The sequence below is a fragment of the Anser anser genome (genome assembly GCF_964211835.1).
Source record: "Anser anser genome assembly, chromosome: 2".
NCBI classification, from domain to species: domain Eukaryota; kingdom Metazoa; phylum Chordata; class Aves; order Anseriformes; family Anatidae; genus Anser; species Anser anser.
In genome coordinates, this window is record NC_139721.1 from 117,713,996 (window position 1) to 117,738,355 (window position 24,360).

The 24,360-nt window shown below is 38.8% G+C and overlaps 1 protein-coding gene across 7 annotated transcripts in view; it reads right to left on the reverse strand.

Moving 5' to 3' along the window:
* ATP2C1 (ATPase secretory pathway Ca2+ transporting 1) overlaps positions 1-20,677 on the reverse strand; it is a 50,094-nt gene extending 29,417 nt beyond the window's left edge. The window contains exons 1-5 of one of the 7 annotated variants that reach the window (XM_083823151.1): positions 20,538-20,677; positions 20,051-20,220; positions 4,161-4,271; positions 3,130-3,246; positions 1,707-1,796 (exon numbers count right to left, since the gene is read on the reverse strand). In XM_083823151.1, coding sequence (XP_083679277.1) covers positions 1,707-1,796; positions 3,130-3,246; positions 4,161-4,271; positions 20,051-20,056 — 324 coding nt within the window. In that variant the 5' untranslated portion in view covers positions 20,057-20,220; positions 20,538-20,677. The other 6 variants (XM_083823154.1, XM_083823150.1, XM_083823153.1 and 3 more) reach the window with 6 other exon arrangements.
* Positions 20,678-24,360: the final 3,683 nt, after the last annotated feature.

Genomic DNA, 24,360 nt, shown 5'->3' on the forward strand with positions numbered 1-24,360 from the left:
TTTGCAAGAGAAAAAACTCTTGCAGAACCGTTAACTAAATCAAAGAAATCCAGCAAGTCTGCCTTGTTTGTGACACTAACATTAGCCTCAGCAGAGTTCTAGTAAATAATTATATGCATTTCTCCCTCCTTCCATGGGGAATTGCTTCCAGAGTTACATATATGCTTCCTTTGCAGGCAGTACTACCTTCTTTTCATGCTACCTGTCACAGCTTTGATATCCTAGTCTCATGTCAGCGTCTCACTTTGGGTCTATGTGCAATGGCTTGAAACAAGAAGCCAGTATCTTCCAACTGTGAAAAGGTAGGGGTGTTTTTTTGTTGTTTTGTTTTAAGATCTGAGCCCAGTTCAAGTCACCACGCAGCTCTACAGTACATTTTTTATCATCTGAACTAAAAACCTCGGCAAAAGTTGCTCAAGCCAGCAGTGCTATCAAAAGAAATATATGTCATAGATATTTAGCAGCAAGTTAGTTTTGTTGCTAAGGCTCTCAGCAGAAATATACAGACACAGAAGTTGCACTGTCATCTGAAAAAGAAGCAAAACATATTTACTCAGTGAAAATATAAGCCTTGATAACTACGAGACTAAATGGTAGGTTAGCTGTAAGTTAAATGAAATAAACAATTAATGAACTTTAACTGAACCGCAATTACTCTCTGTATTTCAAGATACCTCTACTAACGTTCATGAGGCTGGTGAAGATTCCTTCTCAGGCTGGAGCACAGACTACAGAAATTACTGCTCCCTTACACTGCCTTGCTGAAGGGTACAGGGAAATAGATTTAAGGGCAATACCAAAGGGCAAAAATAATCTAACTTTTGGCCACAACAGTTAAATACATTTAATGATATAATAATTTTCCTACATCCAACTTATGAGCACAACAGACTATACTACTATGAGCACAACTAACACTAAAATTCAAATTGCATATTGTTTCTTAGAGAAACCACGTGTGTTCTACTGTGTCTGCAGAGAAAGAGGGGTTAGGAGCAAACCTCTGTTTATCTTGAATTAATTACAGAAACACGATTCCTCACAACATGGAGTGTGGAGGTCAGCTATGACAGAAACACAGCTAGAAACTACCTCTGATCATATAGAAATCACAATTTTTACTTTTCACCCCAAAAAGGTCAAAGGGAATACAAATTTCTCCTCAGTGTCATTTGTCCTGACAAATGTTTAGCAGTACTACAGTTGCTCATTAGTTTAACACCCTATTTAACTGCAAACTTCTACAAAAATTCGTTATTTCAGCTTCTATCTTCTTTCTGTTGTTTCTAGAGAGTTCAGGTTAGATTTCTTTTTCCATGTTTTAAAAGATTACATCTTTCAAGTAAATTAACAGAAGGCCTCTGTTGGTTTCAATTTGAAATTAAAGCATAATTTGAGATTAAAACATTAGATAGAAGACATCAAAAATTGTTCCTCAGAACAAACTCCTAGACACAATGAAACAGCAAATAAGTAAGTTGTAGCCAGGTAAATATTAGCTGATATTCTGATATGTACTACTGTCAGTCAAGAAAAACAAAATCCCCTCACAAACTTAACAGCAGATTTAATGATAGCATATAAATGAACTTCATTAATTACAATCATATAATACCACCCCACGTTAGCATTGATGTGATGTTGAAAGTAAACGTGGTCATCCATTCTGAAGTATTGTCTCAGAAGATAAAATTTTAGTTCCTTACCACAGTGATACTGACAGCATCATCAAACTGATGCATGAGAACACTGATGACCGCAGATGCCAGGAGAAGCATAATAAGGGGATTTTTAAACTGAAATGAAACAAAACAGTAATTCAGCAATACTCTATACAGAGTGACGTTTTTGCCTACCCCCCAAAGAACATCTATTTTTAAAACATATTATTCTTTAATTAATTTTTTTGCAATCTGCCAGCACAAACAGAATTTGACTCTGTATGGTTCAGAATTTACTTGAATTATTCTTTTTAGTATCAAAGGCCTTGAATGGACCATATTCAATACATAACAGTAGGAAACCACTTTTTATATTTTCTGATTCACATTTTCAAGATAGAAAAAAAGGATCTTTTCTTCTACATGACAGATAGTTGCTAACTGCCACCTTTTTGAGAAATCTTACAAAAAAGTGAATCTTAAATAAAAGTGAAGGACACTCTAAGAGCACATATGATGAGCACATTCAAAGCAAATACATATCTTAATAAATTCTACCTAAAACACGCTTGGATAATATGCTTTGGAAGTCTTCTGACGCATCTAACTGACACTATAGATGGATGGGAAAATGAAGTATTAATGCCAGAGGACAGCTAGTATATAATGATGTTCCCACTCCTACTATCAGCAGAGAATGGAATTATCTTTGCAGCCACTTCCAAGTAAAACAGTTTCTCTAGAATTAACCACCCGTTACTTCAGGGTTTACTTTAGAACTTAACTGTACTGCTGCTTAGACAGGCTGCAGGAAATACTAACCAAAATGTTTAACAAATTCATTAGAAAAATACTCTGTGTGAAAAGTTGCTTTAAGTGTCTTTGCCAGGGAGAAGGTAGGCAGGCAAAAGAGTGGCATTTCCACACCATTCCGAGATGCTGCATGGGCTCATATTTATAGTAGATCGAGCTGATAGGAAGAAATTTACACGTGACTTTTGCCAATTCTGCTTACCATCAGATTCAAGGCTGACCCCATCCCCACCCTCACTTCAAAGGCATTATTTTTGCTTTCTTGAATTTCTTTTGCCCACCAAATTATTGACACTTCATATTCCATTTAAATATTTACCAATCAAAAGCATTTGTGTCTGACTTGAGTGTGATTCATGCCCAAGTCTTTGTTTATAAGGAAGTTTATTCTACCTCCCCAGCCCTTAAGATAGTTACAGACGGTAGCCTTCTGCTAGTTATGAACACCTTCACAAACAAACCATATAACCTAAACACCGATGTACCTAAATGAAAGCTTTTTCAATAGGTAAGTTAGATAGAAATTACAGAAGAACTCACTCTACTTTAGCTTACCCACTTTTATCAGAGTACTTTCATGTACACAAAAGCTAAAGACAGCAAAATTACTGACAAAGTATTAAAACCTAAAAGCAGAAAAGACAAAAATCTTAACCTGGGAAATGTATTTTTTCCACAGTGGTTCATCTTCACTAATATCAAATTCATTCCATCCATGGAATGCCCGTCTATGACACACTTCACAGTTTTTTAAGCCATTCTGAAGATTAGCCTATTGAAATATACAAAGAATAACACAGTCAGTGATTACACTGTTAAGATAAGACTTCAGAATAAATTCCAACACCAAAATAGTGTCTTAGATTATAAAAATTTGGCCATCAGAAATACAAGCTTGGTACTGGTGTTTGTACAACAATAAAAGCGAACTGTTTTAAAATAAAATTTGGCAGTAGTTAACAGATTCAACAACAACAAAAAAAAATCACAGAATTACAGAAGCAGATGCTGTTTCACATCTCTGATTGCTAATCTTCCCTGCAGAAAACTCTTTAGCAAACCAAACAGTTCAGACTGTTGAGAATTATGTTAGGAGTTCAGTTACTCAGCTAAATGACAGCCATAGCTTCAAATTCTTGAGTTATCAGTGACCAACATTTATCATGATGTACTCCTCAAGCAGTCAAGCATGCAGAAAATGAAAAAAAGATCATCTATCAAGAAAGTTAACACAAATTCAACGGCTCATATATCTGTCAATGGGTATCTTTCTCAATCCTGTTCCTCCTCTTAAAATGGAGGCTGCCAAAATATATTAAAGACATTAAGAATTCCATCAAGAAATGGAAGCAATAGCTATGAAAAACAGGACAGTTTTACAAGAAGAACTCACCTCTGAAACTCAAGGAGAGTTTTATTAACAAAAACCAATCTCCAACACAGAGAAATCTACACATTTTCAAGCTGAATCATTCCCCCCTCCAATTAACAATTTTCTCAAAAACACTGGAGATTAGAGCATTTCAAGAAACAATTTCATAATCAATGTGCTTTTAAAAGTAAACAGTAGTTAATACCAAACAGCCTGATAATGCACGGACTTTTAGTAACAAGATCTGTTCTTATGAGATATCAAACATCATTTGGTAACATCAGCACAGTCTTAAGAGATGCAAAATAACTTACTTGCAAAATGCTTGCAACTTCATCAACTGGCAATTCACTTGCTTTTTTTGAGGACAGTACAGGAATCATTGTCTCATTGTCACCATCAGGGATTTGTTGAAGACGTGCAACCTATGAAACAAAACCAAAGTTTGAAGGGAAAGGGAGCACTAACATTTCATTTCAAACAACATATACCAGATCAATGCAGTGTTAATGCCATTAAAAGATAGTTTTCAATAACTATTTGCACTTTAAAAAAATCCGCAGATTCATCTTCTTTTCCATGCCGTATCATACCTGCAACTACGAAACAAAACACTGGACATTCAACTGAGAGGACTATTTCTGTAATGATGTGTTAAGCAATGGCAAATATCCTTACAGTTACATATATTCGCAATCCTTTAGCTCAACAACTGATCAGAAAGTACTCACTTCAGATTAAATTTCACTTCCTGCCCTTACTTTCTACTTACTAATGAAGTTACTCTAAGCAAGCCTATTTATGTTTTCTTGTAGACAAAGAAAGGAAAAACAATATTAAGAAAACCGCAAGAGCACAGATGCCAGAGAAGTCATAGAATTTGACTATAGTACAAGAACTTCAAGTCAATGTTGTAAAAAGCAATGATTTCCTGTAATTTTTCAGAAATTAAAATTTTTGTGAAGTGCAGAGTAGTGCTTTAGCGACACTGACAGCAACACTGACATTCAGTGAAACCGAAGTTTCAGAACTCTTGCTTATTAAATATTGGAAGCTAAAGTGATACTTTTCCATCACCCTTGTCTCCTTTACCACCCTCACTCCATTACTGTACCCACAATTAATAATTCAGATTTTGTCATCTACCTCCTCCCCCTCCCCCATTAACTGGAAAACACCTAACATACAAACATGCACACCACTGAAATGGTTTTCCCATTACACTCCCACAGAATTTGAATTGGCGGTTTTATGCATTTATAAAAGACAATAGAAGGTTTTGAAATTCCTCTGTGGATGCTGAGACAAAATATAATAAAGAAATACTCCACGATGATAATGTGTTACAAGATTACAGCATTTTATACCATAAAAAAAACGACAATCTTCATTTTCTATACTACACACCATTTTCTCTTGTACTCAAATATGATAGCTGAGATAAACTTAATTTTTGTTCTTCCAGCTGCTTACCTAAATAAGATTACACAAAGGCTTCAACGCAGAGGCCCAAGGGAACAATGAATGAAGGTGAAAGCCTACCACAGTAGGAACACACATGCTTTCTCTTGAAAGAGAAAGCCTTGGAAACTCTCTGCTCGCCACGTAGTTCCTAGTGGAAAAGTCAACCACAAGACTCGCTCCTTCACTGTAGTGCTAAGAAAGCAAGTCTAGAGACTACGATGAAACTCAGGGCAATGTGCGGTGTGGGTTTGAGCTCTTGGGAGGAGGGCACGGCAGGCTAAAGAACTGCACCTTAACAGCATCTTCAGTGGCCTCCAAAGCGAGGGAATCCCTTGGACTTCACCCAGCCTTGCGCAGCCTGAAGCCAGCAGGATTGTGCAGCTTGGAGGGCATCAGCAAGGGACCAAGAACCAAAGCTCAGCTATGCTCTGTCACACCTCAACTCCAACTGCAATACTTCATTTCAGTGAAAGAGTTTTGGTTTGCTCTTTTCTTTGCTATCCTTTTAACGATGCATTTAAGCAAAGACCACAACTGGAAAGCCTGCAGCCAGATTTTTAGTGTTACAAAATCTGTCCAAAATATCTTTCAGTAGTAGGTACTTATTGAAATCTTATGTATATACACTGATGTAGGTCTTCATTAAAAATGATGGTGATACACGTTATTATACTGCATTAATATACATATTTGCAAAATTTATCTAGCAAGATAGCTCTTCCAGACACCTTCTACGTTTGAACTGGGAAAAGAAACTGACTCAAAAAAAAATGTTTCAGATATGGCTCAAAATATCATGATTTTTCTTTTGCAACACTTGACACATATTTATAGTACTTTAAAAGAACCTCACTAACTGCTTTTGACATCAGAAGAAAAAAAATTAATCAGAAGTATAATTCTATTCTAACAAGGGATCTCTTTATGAGGCACAAAGACACTAAAATTCAATGCCTTCCAAAAACACGAAAGCCAACAAATGGTAACAAATCTTTGTAACAGCAAGGTTTCATTATTCTGTACCACCATGGCAAACATTTGCTCTGCAGCCTAAGGCTTCTCACAGAACCCAGATCCCTCTGCAAAGCAGAACCACATTAGAGCAACATAAGCTGGCCATAGCTGCAGCAGAAAAAAAGGTATTTCATTTCAGAAGAATACAGGCATTACAACTCTCAGTCAAAAGAAAACAAACACTCTTCGGCATATACATGTCCTGCTCTCTAAAACTTCATCATGGGAAGTGATGCAACATCACAGCCACTCATTCTTCCATGCAGACATGCAGCCTTTGGTTAGATGTACCACTGCTTTGAGCAGTGTCCATGAAGCACTTGATGCTCACGAGAATCACTTGCATTCAAATCTGCCTTGCAGAACCTTCAGTATGTATCGTGCCTATCTGGGGGCTACAAAGACAGGACTCCCCTGTTCTGCTATTAAGAACACACACAGTTAAGGCTGCTAAGCCTACACATATGAACCAACATTAAGTTTAAACAATTCAATTCTCAGGAAATTGCCATTGGAGATTGTGACTTTTCACACTTTAAAGTTTACAGTCAATTTCCTTTGGATTTTAACCTTTCTGCTGTTTCAGTTTTCTTGGCTCACACACTTCCTTAAACCAAACATTTACCAAGAATTTTGCCACAATCTCCCCTCTTTGATACAACACCACTGAAGAACTCATGTTCTTTTCTTTACAGTTTCCCCTCCTAAGTACTAGCTTTTGATTTTTGTTGAAAGTAATGCCGTGGATGTAGTATCTAGTTACCGATCACCAGAATTTAGGGCTGGAAACAATTAAGCCTAAATGCTATTTCAAAACAAATCCACAAACACACAATTTTGTCAAAGATCACTCAACAAAACTCTGAACAACCACACTTTCCCAGTAAGACTAGGCAGAAATGAACTGACAGCCATTACAAATTTTAGTGCTATTTTTTTTTTTTACCCTATAGCAAGTGACATGGCTGGTAGACTCAAATACCAGCTCCAAAAAGGGACACACCTCATCATTTCCCTAGTAATAGGCAATCAACTGGGATGGCAGAATGCCTAGTAACAAGCTCTTCAAGGATATCTTGAAAAGTTAAATATCCTTAAACAAAAATGTTAAAATAAAGAGGTTTCATCTAAACAAACCTTCATCAGCACAGTAGCATTGTGCTAACAAAGCCTATTTTTACAACATTTTTGTGACAGGCTCAAAAAGCCTCTGATTTTAAATGTGTGTTGCATTCAAAACATCTCCCACTCCTAGGGAGAACATTGTAGAAACTTTAGGCCATGAAAAAAAAAATTACAGAGAAAATTTGGTAAAGGATTAGAAAAACAACGGCTCAGAGTCTTTTTATAGCCAGCTCCTTTCTCTAGGGCAAAATTACTTATGATAAGACAATTCTGGATGGATCCCTCATCTCACTTCTCAAAAAACTCTACAATCTCTGGGTAGATTAAACTACACTTACAGTTCAGAAAATAACAATATATCCAACACTTTGCCACCAATTAAATTCAATTACTTAGCCAATAAGAAACTGATCACTGTTCCCTTTGATGAAGTGGGTTACATCGACAGATTAAAGTCCAAAAAAAAGAAGTTGGAAAAAGCACTTGCCATCTGCTGGGACATAATAACCATATTCAAACAAGTATTTTTGCCTTTACTGCAAAGGAAAGCTTTCTTATTTAGCAGTGTCAGCAAGTACTCGGTAGTCCTTTGCATTACGGCCCAGACCTGCAGGCTGGAGGTCTGTGCTTCTGCAACACCTGTTAGCACATCCAAGAGCAGCTATCCTAAAAACCACAGCCTTCAGTATTACAGGGGTCAGCCCACCACATACAGTAAGATCTCTTCCCATCCTATGATGTAATTCGTGTTCAAACATCTAGCAGTTGGTATCTTAAAACACTTCAGAACTCCATTGCAGGCAAAGTTTTCATACAGATAACGGGGCTAAAAAATGATACTGGCCTATGCTTTTATATCAGTTAGACAGCATATAGCTGAAGTTTTTGGAGCAATGATTACAGCTTTCCCTTCCCCATTCACAACTAAACCTACCAGGGAACAAAGAAGCAGAATACTAGCTAGCAAAAAAAAGCAGCTGCTGCAGGAGGGACTTTTCCTGGAGCACTTCCAACATACACACCACCATTTCTATGGCAAGAAACGCACATCAATCTTGTGACCACAGAACTGTGACTAAAGCATGTTTATCAAAAGTAACGCAAGTTAATCTGGAAGGTTTACATTACTGGAAATTCAGAGTTCCTTCCTGTTTGCTCTAAAGGAAAACCTGTAATTTGTCTGACCAGTTAACAGTAGCACGAAGAAATTCTTCCTCCTCGTAGGCTACACGATTCTGCCTACCCTCTTTCTATCATCACTGATAACCAAGTGCCAACATCCTACCTCTATCACTCATTGTAGCAGCTTAGAAGGAACAGTCCATTATCAATCAGCAGGGTTCACTGACAATGAGATACTTTTAAAAAAATATAAAAGGGAAATTTCAGCTCTAGATGCTCAGGGAATGCAAATGGCAGGACCTACATTAACTGTGAGCAATCTAAGAAAATTTGTAGAGCACTCTCACAACAAAATCTATTTTGAGATAATCTTGTGACCAAAACACTTTAGCTAATTAGCTAATACAAAGTCCTTCAAATGTTACACGCAGTTACTTAATTGACCTACGAATACAAAACACAGACGCGATATAAAAGTGAAACTATTCAGAATAGAGAAAATGAAAGAAAAACAAAACCAAGATGTTTATAAAACAAAGAAAACACAGCTATGGTAATTAAAAAGAAATGTTGATTCTTTCTTTGAAAATTTCTGTCAGAAACACAAGAGAAAGGAATGCATCTGGATTTGGGGACTCTTCTCTTGGAAAGGACAGTTTAGGATACCCCATGAGAAGTCTTTCTGGCAAACATCAGGTTGGTACAACCGGTTCTTGGGAACCACTGCAGTACAACTGGAAATGGAAAAAGATGACTGGAAGCACTGGCTCAACACACCCTCCAGCATTTGCCTGTGAACCATACCTATCACCTTCTTCTGAGTCTTCCTATCCGTCCAAACAGCTCATTCACTCAGCCTGCATCTATCCCATCAGCTCTGTAAAACCGAACCCCTTCCAAGCCAATTCAAGTATCACAAGAACCTTTTGACTTCTTCGGAGTGACCAGCCTGGAAGGCTATTGTACCCACCACTGGCTAATCCAGGTGTATGCCTCCCTATCACAGATACTGTGTGATCACTACATGGTGGATCCAATCAACAGTAAAATTACTCAAGCTAAACATAATCAGTGTGTAATTAATCAACGCACATTTAATTTTAAGTACATGTATAGTGTATTGTCTTTTCCACTTGAAATATTACATGCACCTGAACAGAAACTGCAGCTTTATTACCAAAATACAGGTATTACAGCATGTTGTCCAACAGACTCTTCAAAGCTCAATTCACATTCCAGACCTGAATGCTGTTAGCTGAATTTGTATTGCAAGCAAAACCCCATGCGAGTACTAACGACCTGAGAGCAGACAAGTTCTGCACTGTGCCATGCCCTGACCAGAGGTCCATCCAAAGCCATAACATCTCAGGGCTCCAGCATCAGAAAGGACATACGATTTTACACCACAGTATCATCTTTTCTGGGTTATTACGTCAAATGTTTGTGCTATTCTTATTGGGATGCAGAAGGAATCAGCACTTCAGCACACAACGCTGTTCCTCCCTGCCCACCATGCCTCATTAATCAGCTTCCATTTTTGATTTACCTTTCCCCCCCTCTCACTGAAAAAAGTAGTAAAGGTTTAACAATATATTAAGAAAGTGTTTCACTGAACACAAATCAGATTGAAAATTACAAACTTCCATTTTCCTGAATATTCTATATTATCAAACTATAAGTGATATAATACCCAAAAGTTGGGAAAGCTCACATTCTAGTAAGCACGTTCTCCAGTTGTGTACAATTCAGAGCCAGGTGCAGAGGATGAAGATGACAAATAGATCAGTACTGTGACAAAGAGCAGAATTCAGGGTCTAAATCACCTAGTGGAACTGAACGTCAGGAACAGAAGCAGCTTTATGTAGACATCTGTGCCCATGATAACGTAATAAAATAACAAGTGCTTACCTCTTTTGCAGTCTGGCCCCCTGAAAGCTCACAGGGCTAGAGAACAACCAGAGGCATGAGTCTCTGTGCATGTGGACAGAGACTTTGGAAACAATTCCCACTAGGCAAAGACTCCTGGCGGTGAAACAAGTCTTTAAGGAAAAACATACCACCCAGAATGAAAGTAACCTTTTGTCAGTTCCATCAGGTATGAAATATCCATGCAATGTCTTCTCCTGCTCATTAGCACACGGTACCTAGAGGTTTTGGAGATTCAGATCTTTGACCGTCTTATTACCCGCCTTCAAACTCAGTTTAAATGAGCCACTGCTCAGTATCACGACTATGATACCACAGAGCCATTTCCTAGCAATGACCTAAAAATGTTTCACTAATGTTTCTTCAGTCTGCCTCCTCAATTTTCCTAGAAGGCAAGGTGTTCCTACAACCTCAAGAGAGGTCCCAGTCACAGAACAATGGCCAAGTGATGTCAAGACACAGAAAAAAAAAAAAAGGTTAAAAAAATGCATTAGGCATGCTCACTAGTTACAGTAAGTCCAAGACCAACTACACGCCCAAAAGCAAAACCCCAGATACATACAGCAGAACTCCAGAATGGGAGACTGGGTACAGAGGAGCATGCTCAGTGTCCTCAGCCTGCTTTGGAACAAGCAATACCAAGTGTGGTCATGACTACGATGCAACTCCCTCTGTGAAATTCCTCCAGATCTTAGCAGGAATCAAGTCTCCAGAGGAATTCAGCAGTTGTACTGATGCAAGAAGCAGGTAGAAATAGCTGAGCATGGTAAATATAGATTCATTAAATAATTAAGAATTGGTAAATCAAGCTCAGAAACCATACATGCAGACAAAGTACAAGTATACCTTGATGAAGTAAATATAATTTGCAATGCCTTCTTCTTGTCTCTTAAACTAATTTAGCTATATTTTAATTACGTGCATAAAATTGGAAGTTATATTCAGGGAGGCTTCATCTATGCAGATTGCACTGATACAGCTGGTTGTACCTCATATATGAAAAAATCATGAAGACCAGTATTTTCCTGTATTCTCAATTAGCAATTTCTCTAATGAAGCCTCAGAAACCTCTACATTTAGATACGAATAATACTCAAATACTGTGACTGATCAACAACCCCTATAATGGAAGCAGACGTGGGCAAGGGCAACGTGCCCATGAGGCTCAGGAAATAACGTAGGGTGTGACTGACCACAGCTCTTGCAAAGAAAGTCGACTTTATCAAAAACAGAGAGGTATCAGGAAAGTGGTCTTTGTTTTAGATAAACAGCTGCATCAGCTGAGTGGATCGGCTGACTATATCACAGTTGAGTCAACCAACTGGCAGCACGTTTCTACCTTAGCTTGTTAAAAGCTTGAGTATCTCCCTGAGTCAACATGGCATGCATGGGGTGGCAGGGGACAGGGGACATAAGTGGCTCAGCCCAACAAGGAGCATGACAACCGACCTAACAAAAAAAAAAAATCTCTAAGAAAGAAATGGGCTTGAGAAGGTTTTAACACACATTCATTCCTCCTGGGCGACTGGGGAGGCCCAACATGGTGACGGTGAGCATACCACAAGGCCAGAAGGGCAATCACATTGGTATTGTGATTGAACTGGGTATTGCAATTGCTAACTGTAACTTCCACTTGTGCTGTGTTTTCAGTGTATTTTGTATCACTGCTAAAACAGAAATCCTATATAACATCAAATACCTTCAAATTCGTACATTTAATACCAAAAAAAAAAGACACCACCCACACATGGAATATCTAAAAGAACCTGGTCAGAGAGTATTGGACTCAAATACCTCTACTGGAAATAGTGCTGCTTTCTAAGAGCAACAAGTGCATTGCAGCGCTCCTTCAGCACACAAATAATCACAACCAATTGGCAAAATGTGTATTTCACTTACCCCTGCAAAAAGCTTTCCCTTCTCACCTCCAAAAGGTTGAAGTCTGCAGACTAATGAGCCACTTGTTTTCTACCAGGCACTGTTTGCTCAGGATAGGAAATATTTCTTGAAGGCATTGAAGTTACTGTGTACTATATTCATTTGAGCAGAATCTTTTCTGAAAGTGTGACAATTTTTCACTTCTGGGGAAACAGCTGTAGCAGCCCTGTATTCTAACACTCTGAAAAAATTGTTCCTATTCAACAGTATTTAGTTTGAACGTTTTACCAGGAGTCCCCACATCAAAGGAAGTGCACATAGAAAACTTCTGTCTCTAAAATGGCCAGAAGGAAAGAGAGACACTAATTTACATTAATGAGTTCTTGCAGAGCAGATTTCTGTCCTGGGAGACCCACGTGGTTTCAAGCCCCTTGCTATTGTGTGTTATTTCATATGACTTTATGGATAAAGGGCAATATTCAACCTGGCACCAAGACCACCCATTAACCAAAGAAATATAAATACCCAAATTAGGAGAACAATCTGCTAGGCAGCCCCATGAGCCTGACAAAGTCTGTGCTGTATCTGAATGCTATTTCAGTGGTGCTTAGGACCGTCGCTGAGGCCAAGAGCCAGCCATAACAACAGAACCATACTTCTTGGTACACGACGCCTCTGTAATTCTGACCAACTAAGCAACAGAAAACTGAATACCAACACTAAATCAAGGTCTGCTTAATTTTAAAAGCTGTAAAATGTTTAAGACCTCTCTATCCCTTACCCCATCTGCTTCAGGCAATATAATGAATACTAAGATGCCCCATTTAACATCCAACTGATTAACTCTACAGAAGTCTATAAAAGCTCAAGAACTATTTTTAAGTACCAAAACCACTAAAAATTTCAAAGAAATATTAAAGTACTAAAAATATCTTTTAAAAAAGCACTTCTCCAAGAAATACATCTCCCCAACCTCAAATGCATCTTACTCTCAGGATGTTTCTCAATGTCTTCTTTTATTTAAATATAGAACGGGAAGTAGGGCATTTAGTTTGACTGAGGATATCAGCACAACAGCTCAGAAAGCTCAGCAATTTTCTGTAATTGTAGTATATGCCCCATGTGGTTATCTTGCAAGCCTTGTGAATGACAACTGCCTTCTCTCTAGCTAGAGAAAATATTTCACAAAAGTAACACCACCTTAACCTAACTGCAATGCTGTTGATTCATTCCTGAGCAGTGGCAACAAAAATTCAGACTGAACCCCCAACAGCACCTCTGTCCAAACCACCTTACTTTCCTTTAGTGCATTTGAATCTTTAAAGAATGCCAAATATTCAGACTGTGAATTTAACCACTATAAAAGATTTACCATTTGGAACATTTCTGTATACTCTGGATGTACTACAATGAATTTAAAGTCTGGTTGCTCAAATCATTGAGCTGCCATCAGAATTACCAAGATTGCATTGACTACCCATGTATTTGGTCGAAACACCCAACTTGAATACTTTGTTTGAAAAACTCTTTGAACACTGGAAAGATCTGCTCAAACATTTCATATGTTTTTCATTATTTATTAACCAGAAGAACAAAAACTACAGTCTCCCAAGGATTCTCTGAAATGCATCAAAACAACACTTGTGCCTTGATGAAAGCAAAGTTTACGTATAATGGCACTTGGTCAGTTCAGAAACTCATCACCCAAGCAGGAAAGCACAGATGGCCATATCTCACTTGACTCCAAACAGCATATGCCTCTGCTTCAATCCCGATTCACATGAGGCATTTTAGAAATTCAAGGCCAAAAGACTTTGGGTAGAAATACCAGTCATTACTCTTGCCAGAGTTGCTAACTTCCTAGAAGAGAAAATTTAAGCTTCGGAATAAGGTCATGTGGCTCCTCTCCAATATCCCGCTTCTATCTCATAACACTGAAATGCTGAGCTTCCCAAAATGAAGGATGGCACTTGAACAACAACACTGATAAAGAATTTTAGCACCCTGTGAGATGCTACCAATGTACCCGTGACATGTGGGGATACAGTTGCCATATAATTTTAATTAAACAAAAACTTGAATAGAAATGTTTTCTCTGTATTTATAGCTTAAATTTGTTTAAAATAATGAATGAAACTTCAGGACCTAATTGTTTATTATATCCCTGGCAGCTATGCAGTTACTTCATAATGTGACAAAATAGAATTATAATAAAGAAGCCAAAACATAATCCTAAGCTTATTGTTTAAGAGAGTTCTCAGGACCAAGCTGGTGTCAATGCCTTTTAAAACGCACACATAATTCACTGCATAATTACTCTACTTATGATAATAAGGTTTCTTATAATTAGCATCAAGAAAACAGCAACATTGTGTTCACCAAGTTCTTTCTGGTGAATTATGTATGCGGAAAAAAGTTCTGCAGAAAATTTATGACTTAAAAATATTTTAAAAGCCTTTGTAAAGCAGATTCTGTAGTCTGCATCTGCTAACCCATTATCCATCTTATCCCTCCTAATTACTTAGAGTAGAAGGCTTGCAAAACAAATAACTAGAAACAGATGCTTGTCCCAAATTTATACCTCGACTATTATATTCTATTTTCCTTCTCTTCTCTGCATTGCACCTTCATCATTCCTTCTAGCTGCTACAAACCACAGTGCAAATGTCAACTTTATCACCCGGTGTCAGTAAGTTATGACCTGAACTTTTTCACCAACTCAAAAGCAGGTCTCAAAAAAAAATAAAAAAATCTACTTATCTTTGACTTATTCCAATCTTCCAAAATTCCACTGTGGTCTATGGATGAATTTAAATGATATTTATATTAAACCACTGAGTGTATTACTTTTTTTCCCCCCCTTCTAAAATCACCATCATCCCTTTCCAAGTGCATTGCAGTACCTATCCCACTTTTTAGTTTGTGGGTAAGTACCTTACCCACAACAAGTAGTGCTAATGTCAGCATGCCTCAGTCCGATACACCACAGTTATGACCACGGGAAGACTTGAGTCGATCCAATGGTGTGCTTATGCCAAAAGGTGGATGGAGGTCTCACTCCTTTGTCCCTTGTGGAGGTTCACATGCTGACCATTCCTGACAGTAACTGGACCCTCCACGAGGCCCTTTAACTTCCTGTTTCAGCAGAAAGCTACCCAGCACGGGGCTAGGGGAAAGAAGGACTGGTCAAGCCTTCTGCCAAGTTAGCAAGCCAGGCAAGCCCAATAACCATGACAGCCAGCATAGCACATGCTGCAGGAACGCAGTGTGAGCATGATCTTCTCTCAGCAGTGATGAGACCATATCGTGCAGTCCTGTGGAACTGCATCCGAAGATAACCACTCGCTATTTTTTGGTGAACAGTCTGACAAGTGAAAATGCTTGCTCCTCTGTTGTTTGGTTAGGTACTGTCTGAATTTTCCCTACACTACTGTTTTTTGTGACTCACCAAGAGATTACATCATAGATTCCCCACAGAAAGGAGCTCCAAAGCAAACAAAATATAAACATACATTCTGTGGTGTCTCAGCTCAAGCAGATCCCATGTTAAACCATTTCTACACTACTATAGATTAGTACTTTTGGTTTATCTGTATGGAAAAAAAAAAAAAACCAAGAAAGAAAAGACTAAAACTATGTAACGAACCATCAACCAACCACACAACAGACTCAGAGGTGACGCTGACTGAGCAATTGAAAAGGAAAATCTATATTTCTAATGCAAAACACGTGCTACGTTAATTTAGCAGGGCTATAACTAAAATAACTCATAACAAGTACGAAATTATCAACTAGGATTGGTCTTCAGTGAAGATCCAAACACCACGGTTTAAAAAAAAAAGGGGGGGCAAAAACCTCTTCTCTCACTTTATGCTCCAAGTTAAGCAGAAGAGATGTCACTGTTATGCCAACATAAATGTAAAGTATTGGGTTCTAATTTTTGCATTGCAAGCCACAGATGGTAACCAAACAGCAATCAATGAACATCAAAATTCTTGTCTCACCTTTTAGCTATTTAAGAAGTCATCTACATATCAAAAGACATGTGAACTGCTGTGATAACACCACTTCCATTTCAGAATTTCTAACACTTCCCATCAGAAATTTCATTCTCATTATTCTGGATATTACTTTCAAGAATAATTAATGATGCCACTCTAGAACAATGTAAATTGTTTTCAAGTCACTGCTGCCACAGGCACCCTGCCCCCTTCCTCTACCCTTCACACTGCCACCAGTCCTTACAGAAACCTAGCCCACGGTGAGCTGGTCAAGGATGCTACCTCGTTGCCTCTAAAACACATCCATTCATTGATCTTAAATCTGTTGGCTTTTCCAACAAAGGCTATTTTCCTCATTTAAGGAACACACATAAAACTCTTTAGGAACACCAACTGCACTTCAAGCACACAATAAAAACAAAAACAACACATCTGTCATCTCAGCATGATGCGACAAACTAAAGCACCTTTTCAGAGAAAAGAAATGCATTGACTTATCTCAGTATTCATCCAGTTTTTAAAACTATCTTGAAACTACCACTGAGAGACTATAGGTTGAAATTAACAGTCTGTGAAGTTCAGCTGAAATTAACTAGGACTCGAAACAATGAAGATGAAAGATTTTGGAATCACCACAATGGTTTTATTACTTACAGCGAGCCTGGTCTGAGTTGTTGTGCCAATGTTCTACATGACTTTGGGAAAATTTACAGGTGGGAAAGTGCTATCCTGACTTCTTCAGCTACGCACACAATGATCTGAAAACAAATGCTACAGAAGGCCTTGGTAACAAAACAGTACTCTTATTTAACAACTCGTATTTGCAACCACAGCCTGACCTGAGAGCACAAGAGCTCAAAGTTGATGTAACATAACCTGTATCCTTGGTTTTTTTTTTTGTTGTTGTTGTTGGTTTTTTGTTTTTCTACTAAAGTGCAGTCTTCTACAAGACAGTCCTCACTGGGACAAAGAACCTGCCACAATCTAAAAAATAGTGATAAAAGAAAAAAAAACTGACTACAATCATAGAAAGCTACTTAAAACAGACAAAACATGTCAATGGGGAGATACAAAAAATTATAACGCCTACTTTGCACTCACATTTATTTTCTCTAAACATCTGCAAGTTCTCTCGACTGCCCACAATTAAAAAAAAAAGCTCCACTTCTCAAAAGAAGTCACAAAATTGTATCTTTCCAATAAAAATTCAAGCAATACTCCTTTAAGTCATAGTTTTACTGATTAAAGCAAAAACCTTCTTATGACAGGAAATTCTCTCACTTCCCTATTACTGTGAGATACATGAATCTGGGAGGAAGTTTAATTAACTAACTCTTCCCAATACAAGAGACAGAAACCACAAAGTCTTGGGACAAAGCATTAGTTAGCTTAGAGTAAACATACTACATGGTTTATGAAAATTGAATTGAGACAAAAACGTCAATTTTCCAAAACCATGTTATCAATTCCTAACCTTGAATATTGATCCAAATACAGGAAAAGAAAGAAATTTGCCATTCCTTGCTCAATGTCTAAACTAAAGAGACCTTTCAAACACAAACTTGGAAAAAATAAATAAAAAGCAAATGTCTTACTGCAATCTTTATTCTACAGTTCCAACTACCTCCTGGAGAAAATACATTAAGGATCCTCTCAAGAGTGCTGAAAAAATCCAAATGAAATCTGATGGCTGGCTCAAAACGTCAAATGGATAGAAAAATAATAGGCTAAAAATACTAAGAGGACTAAAACAGACAGTAGACAGTCGTAAATATATATGCCTGTCTGGAACCCAACTGTGAGACAGTGGAGGTGAGGAGAAAGAGTGGAGAGGAAGCGATTTAAATATTAAGGGAACAAACCCAATCCTTTTATCTGTACTGGTTTCTTCCTACCCCCAGGAAACTGCACCATTTTGAAAACTTTCAATAAACCACAGTATTTATTTCTGTCTTTGAAATACATGTCAGATCACCTTTTAAAGTAGTTTTCCCCTAGATACAGCCATATTTTATGTTACTTCTGTCAAACAAATACACTCATTTTTAAATACAAAATATTTATTCCAAAAGAAAAACAAGAAATGACATCTTTGTGCTACTAGTATTCAGAAGAATTAGAATGGGCCAGACTCTACCATATGTAACTTGATTATAAACTACATCAATGATATCATATTTCTTTGGTAATAGAACTAAAAGGCATTAAAAGTCTTCCTGCTCTTTAGGGTTTGGCACAAAAACATCAGACATACTTTTATCCTAAGTGTATTTCTATTTAATGGCATTACATCTGCTTTGCTTTCCCCACCAAGTACTCCTCATTCAAAAATCTTTTATTTTCAATGCGGTGACTGAAATAAAAAGGCACTGACACTACTTCTGCCAGCTAACTAAGCTCCCAAAACAGAGATCAATCTGCTAGAGATGTCCCCACCTCCACACACACAGACACTTCAAAACTTCTATCAGACTAGTTCCCTGCTCTTTATTCCAAATATTTGCTTAGAAGACATGATCAGGAGAATGAATAAATATTCAAATTCCTTTAAATAAAGTTAGAAAAAACTTCTGAAATGCCAGATTATAACAACCTATGTAGCTTCCAACATAGGTTGGATTTCACAATAACAACAACTTATTAGTCACAGAAGACAAGGTATTTCAAAACAGAACAACATCCAACCAGAGAAACCAATTTAGTTAGTCTACCCCACTAGTTCAACACAGGCCACCAAATCAAACTATTAAAAAGCACCTCCCTTCTCAGAACAGGGGGAATGGGGACAAAAGAAATTCCTGAGGTTTACATCAACCTATAGCAAAGGAAAAATAGTAGTCACTTAAAAAAAATATCTTCAAAGGATAACGATGACATAGATTGGGAGTGGGAGATAACATTTCTTATATCAATTTTTATACGTGTATATATATATATACACATAAATTCGAGAAATTTTCAACATCCACAGCCAACTAAAAAGGGAAATTGTTATGTTCACAGTCACTAATGCAAATTGGCTTTCAAGGTTCCCAGAGCATATCCTGAAACCCAACACGGAAAAAAAGAAATAACTTCCTGGACTACATCATTTGCAAACTAGACAATAAGGAGAAAGCATATTAGAGCAACCTAAATGAGCAACTTCTTGCAATGTATGGAGATTACAATTTCACACCAGATCTTACAAATGGTAGAACTTTAAACTTCAGAGCTACTTTTTAATTAAAAAACTAGCAAAGAAGGCAAGGCTAAGTGCTTTTTTAAAAACAGATCATGCACAAGAATATTTCAACAGAAGATGCAATTAATGCTTCTCAATTTGGCCATGAAAGATTAATTCCAGGAAAATCATAGCCTCAGCAGATGCCAAGCAACTGACGCCCTATATAAACGAGACGGAGCATTTGCTAAATCACTCCATAGATGCTCTGAACATTTTTCAAGGGGGAATAAAACCTGCCTGGTAATCAGTTGGAGGAGCACTCGTGCAAATAAAGACAAACGATAGCTCTTCAGGTGTGAAACCCAGAACGAAATCCCTGCCACAGAGCAACCCCTGCGAACCCCTGGGACGGTAAAGCATACACACGCACCGGTTGGAGTTGTCACCAAATTGCATGCAAAATTCCTCTTAGCTCCAGTGAAGTCAGTGACTCTGCTGAGACCTTTACCTTCATTTTCCATCGAAATCGTACGGGAGGCGATAGTTAACAAAAGTCTTTAGCGACACCAGCACCGGCAGGGGAGCTGAAAGGCGAAGAGAGAGATGCCCCAAGATCCCAGGCAATCACACTGCTCCCTCTGCCCCCACCTGCAGCAACATCTGCAAGAGAAACCAGCGCTAGAGGAGGAAAAAAAAAAAAAAAAAACGAGCCACTGAGGTAAGGCCCTGCAAGCCCTCGGCCGCCCGGGGGCCCGGAGCTGCCGGAGGCCGCGCACGCTGAGGACGAGCCGCCGGCCGCCCCAGCGCAGGGCGCAGCCGCCGCCGAGGCCGCTCCCCCCGTGCCCACACACACGCTCACGGAGCCGGGGGAGGCTAAAAATATCCCCCCTAAAATCCCCGGGGAGGGACGGGGAGCGGCACCGCGGTGGGCGAGCCGGGGAAGGAGCGGGCGGCAGCGGCGGCAGCAGCAGCAGCTCCCCCGCCTCGCCGCTCACCTCCGGGGCCGGGGGCGGCGCGGCCGCATCCCCGTTCCGCTCACTTCCGCGGGCGGCGGGGCAGGGACGGAGGAAGGAGGGAGAAAGGGAGGGAAGAGGGAGGGAACGAGGAGGAGGGAGGGGAGGGAGGGATGGAGGCAGCGGACGGGGCGGAGCGCGCAGGCGGAAGGGCCGGGGGCGGCCGGGAGGCCCGCGACGCTGAGGGGAGGAGGCCGCTGGGCCGCGCCAACGGGCGCTGCCAGCCCCGAGCCGCCGGTGGGAGCGGGTCTGAAGGCGTTGTCCTGAGGGAGAGCGGCGGGGAAATGTAAAATACTGAGCACCGTGACAAAGAGAAAGCATTCCCCTGTCTTCACCAGACCCCCAAAGGAGCGTTACTTGAGGCCACGGTTCCAACACAGAGGCAGGGGAAGGCTTTCAGTACCCATCTCCACTGAGGCACCTTTGTATTTAAAGGCAGCCCGTGTAAAACAGGATGCGTGTTACTAGTTAAAACAAAATGCATTTAGCCCTTCAAGGTCACAAATCTAATCGAGACGTTCTAATTGTAGGCTTGGCACCCGGTCTCTAAAGGAGCGTGACAACGTGGACGGAGAAGAGTCTCGCCGACAGCTCGTGATTAACGACCTGCCACCTCCCCCTTTGTTTTTCTGAGGCAGCAGAAGAAACTGAAATCAGTCTTTGTCATTTCATAAAGAGCATTTAACGGAACGTTATAATTTTAAGCATTTTAATTAAGCCTTCTAGCACATAATGGCACGCTTCTCGAATCCCTCAGCCAAACGCGGTCTACTTAAATAGTGTATTTCCTCTTTTCAAGCTCTTAAAGCTATTTTTCTGGGGGGTGCTAAAATAATAGACAAATAATAGACAAATTTAATGTCTAAACACAGTGATAGGTGAAGAAGAATTACAATTGCTGACTTAAAGCACGGGCCCTAAATATTTGCATTTAAGAAAATAAGGAGACAACAAACAGGCTAATTAATATTACCTAATGCATAATCTCAGACCTGTCCCACATATTTGCCACATTACTTGAAAATCGCGGTGGTTACTCCATGAAATATCCCACTACAAGTAGGTAGCGCTGTCATTGTAGCAATGACTTCCCCAAATACTTTCTGCTAACTTGTTTGCAATGCAAGCAAAGAACCATGTTAGCTTCTTGTGACACTAGCTGTGATACTTCTGTGTCAACACAAAACTGATGCACAGTGACTAATTAGGAAAAATGCTTGTTTGCTTTGTTCAAACTGGTAAACCTTGCTCTCAATATCAGATGTGTTACCATTAAATACAATGAAATTCTGTAAATACTTTCATGAAGAAAGAACATCGGCATTGCCTGTAGCTCCTAATACTATTTATATGTAAAACGAATTGAGACTTCTTTACATTATGGTATGAGAAGCTTTGTAGAGAAGCTTGAAATGGAGTTCTTGGATGCTATTGAACTTGTTCAGAACTGAAGGTATCGAGATGTAAGCGTCTGTGACAAAGTCAGCCTAGTAAGAAAAAACTTTCGTTCACATATCTTAAAAAAGGAAAAAAAAATATCAAAAGCAAGCCCTACTATATAGTGACAACTAAAAAAGCTTCATCTCTAGGGCTTAATCTTTTTCATATTAGTGTAATTATTCCGTCATGCACTCCTGTATGCAGCCAGAGAGTTGGGAAGTGCCTCTTCTGCATTATACTAGGACTGCGTCCATCCTTGGAAATTGTATTACATTTTCTGCCATACTGTACTCCTATGCTCAGTGACTGTTTAATAAGCAATAAAGTATTTTATCTCCATCTGCTGCTGAATAAAAAAAAAATCCTGAGCTTAAGTTGAGCTTGATACATAAGAGTATTGCATGGCAAAGTCATTATTTAGCAAACCAAAGCATTATTATTATAATATAATTGTAGACATGAAAGTCAAAAAAAAAACAAAAAAAAAAAGCTTTGCTTACAGTGACCAGCTGTAGTCAGTCGTTATAATTGCAAGAATTTATGTTAGACTAGAATTTGTGTTAGACTTTTTAAATTTCATGTAAAAAGAAATAATTGCAATAAAATACTAGTGTGAACTATCCAATGAGCAAATGTTTCTGTGTCAATCCACAACATAATAATTTGAGTGAAAATATAAAACATTTTTTTAAAATATGAATGGCCAAAAAATCTCTAAATCTTAGAGTTAAAATATCATTTAAAAGAAAGGTGGTACTTGAAATGATGTGCAATACTGATGGGTTTGAGGGAAAACAAACTGTGCGCCTTGGTGGTTGTTGCATCACCATTTTTCTCTCTCATGGTTGCAGACCTGAAACTACTTCCTAACGAATTGAGCCTGCTGGTAATAGGTTTGCATTTATGAGATCAGAGTTTCATGTCAACTTAAGCAGCCACACATTCTCCTTTTCATGGTGTTTTCCATGTTTTCTGTGCCACCCAGTACCGCCTAAGTGTTCTGCATCACCAAAAAAAGAGGAGTTCCTGTCATCCTGTCACCCCCTCACATCCCCTTCTCAGCCTTTCCCCCACAGAAATCTCATCATTTACCTGCTGTTGATGCCCCCCTTCTGTGAGCGGCTGTCAGCAGCAGGGAACCACTAGATTATCTCAGAACCACAAAGTTGGACGTTAATTAGTTTGAGGTTATGTGGGGACTAATTCACGTTGAAAATCAGTAAATACAGACTTCTCAAACTGAATCAAGAGCGGTTACGCTGGTACAGCCAAGAGGGTGGCACCAGCATGGGAAGCATAAATAGGTACTGCGGCTTTCAGTACTTTCTGTGCTCCCCTAGGCCTTCAGGGATGAAAACTAGTGATTTGATAAAATGAAGTGGGATATGTGGTTTTTTCAGTATAGTCAGCCAAAAAAAGTTTCCTTCTGTATAAATCTAAAGGCAATCTGAAAACTCGGTTTTAGCTGTCTTTATACTTCCTTTTCAGGAAAAAAAAACTAGGAAAAAAAAAAAAAGCCTCTGTCTGAAAGTCTTGGAAAAAAATAAGAGGTAATAAACATGTGACATTCCAGACAGAAACATTCATCAGATGGGAAGAAAGGAGAGTTCTGTCTAACGTCATTAAACAGAGAGGCCTTCCCCCACAGCAAGTTTATATGCAAGCTTAACTTCAAGTTTTAGTCTTCACAATCACGATCAATTCAACTTCATCTCAACTCTTCCCTTGTGCTATATACAGCACTATCAGAAGTAGTAAAAAGGAATTTTAAACATAATAAAGATAGCTATAATGGCATGTCTCAACGGTTTGGAGATCCATTTAACAGAATTCTTTTAAGTCACTTTTCAGACCACAACAGCATTCAAAATACTTGCTGTTCTGAACTAAGCTTCCAGATCCTTTTAAAGGATCCTTTTAAAGACATTTATTTAAATGTTGTCAATGTTGAGTAATGCTAATGAAGTCTACTATGAGTTTTGTTGATCTCATGAGAAGTTTATTTATAAATTGTAATAAGAGAAAAGCATTTTTCTGAATCATAACATCAATAGTATCTTATTATGTGACAAAGCTTTCTACAGCATTTCAATCTGGGGCAGAGGAGATTAATATGTGGTCCTTCTGTCAAAACACACATCAACTACTTGCTTACTCTGCTTTAGGCGTAATTTGACCTGCCCTCAACATGCTGAGCATGAATTAGCCTTTCTGGAAGAAAAATTACTTTCTGCTAAGATGGACTTTCCTTTGATTTAATCTCATTATTTGTCTTCTTTCATCTTGGTATCAAAAACTCACCAGTGCTTTTACAGTCCACAACAGAATACTTACATGACTTGAGTCAGACAGGGGAAGGATAAGG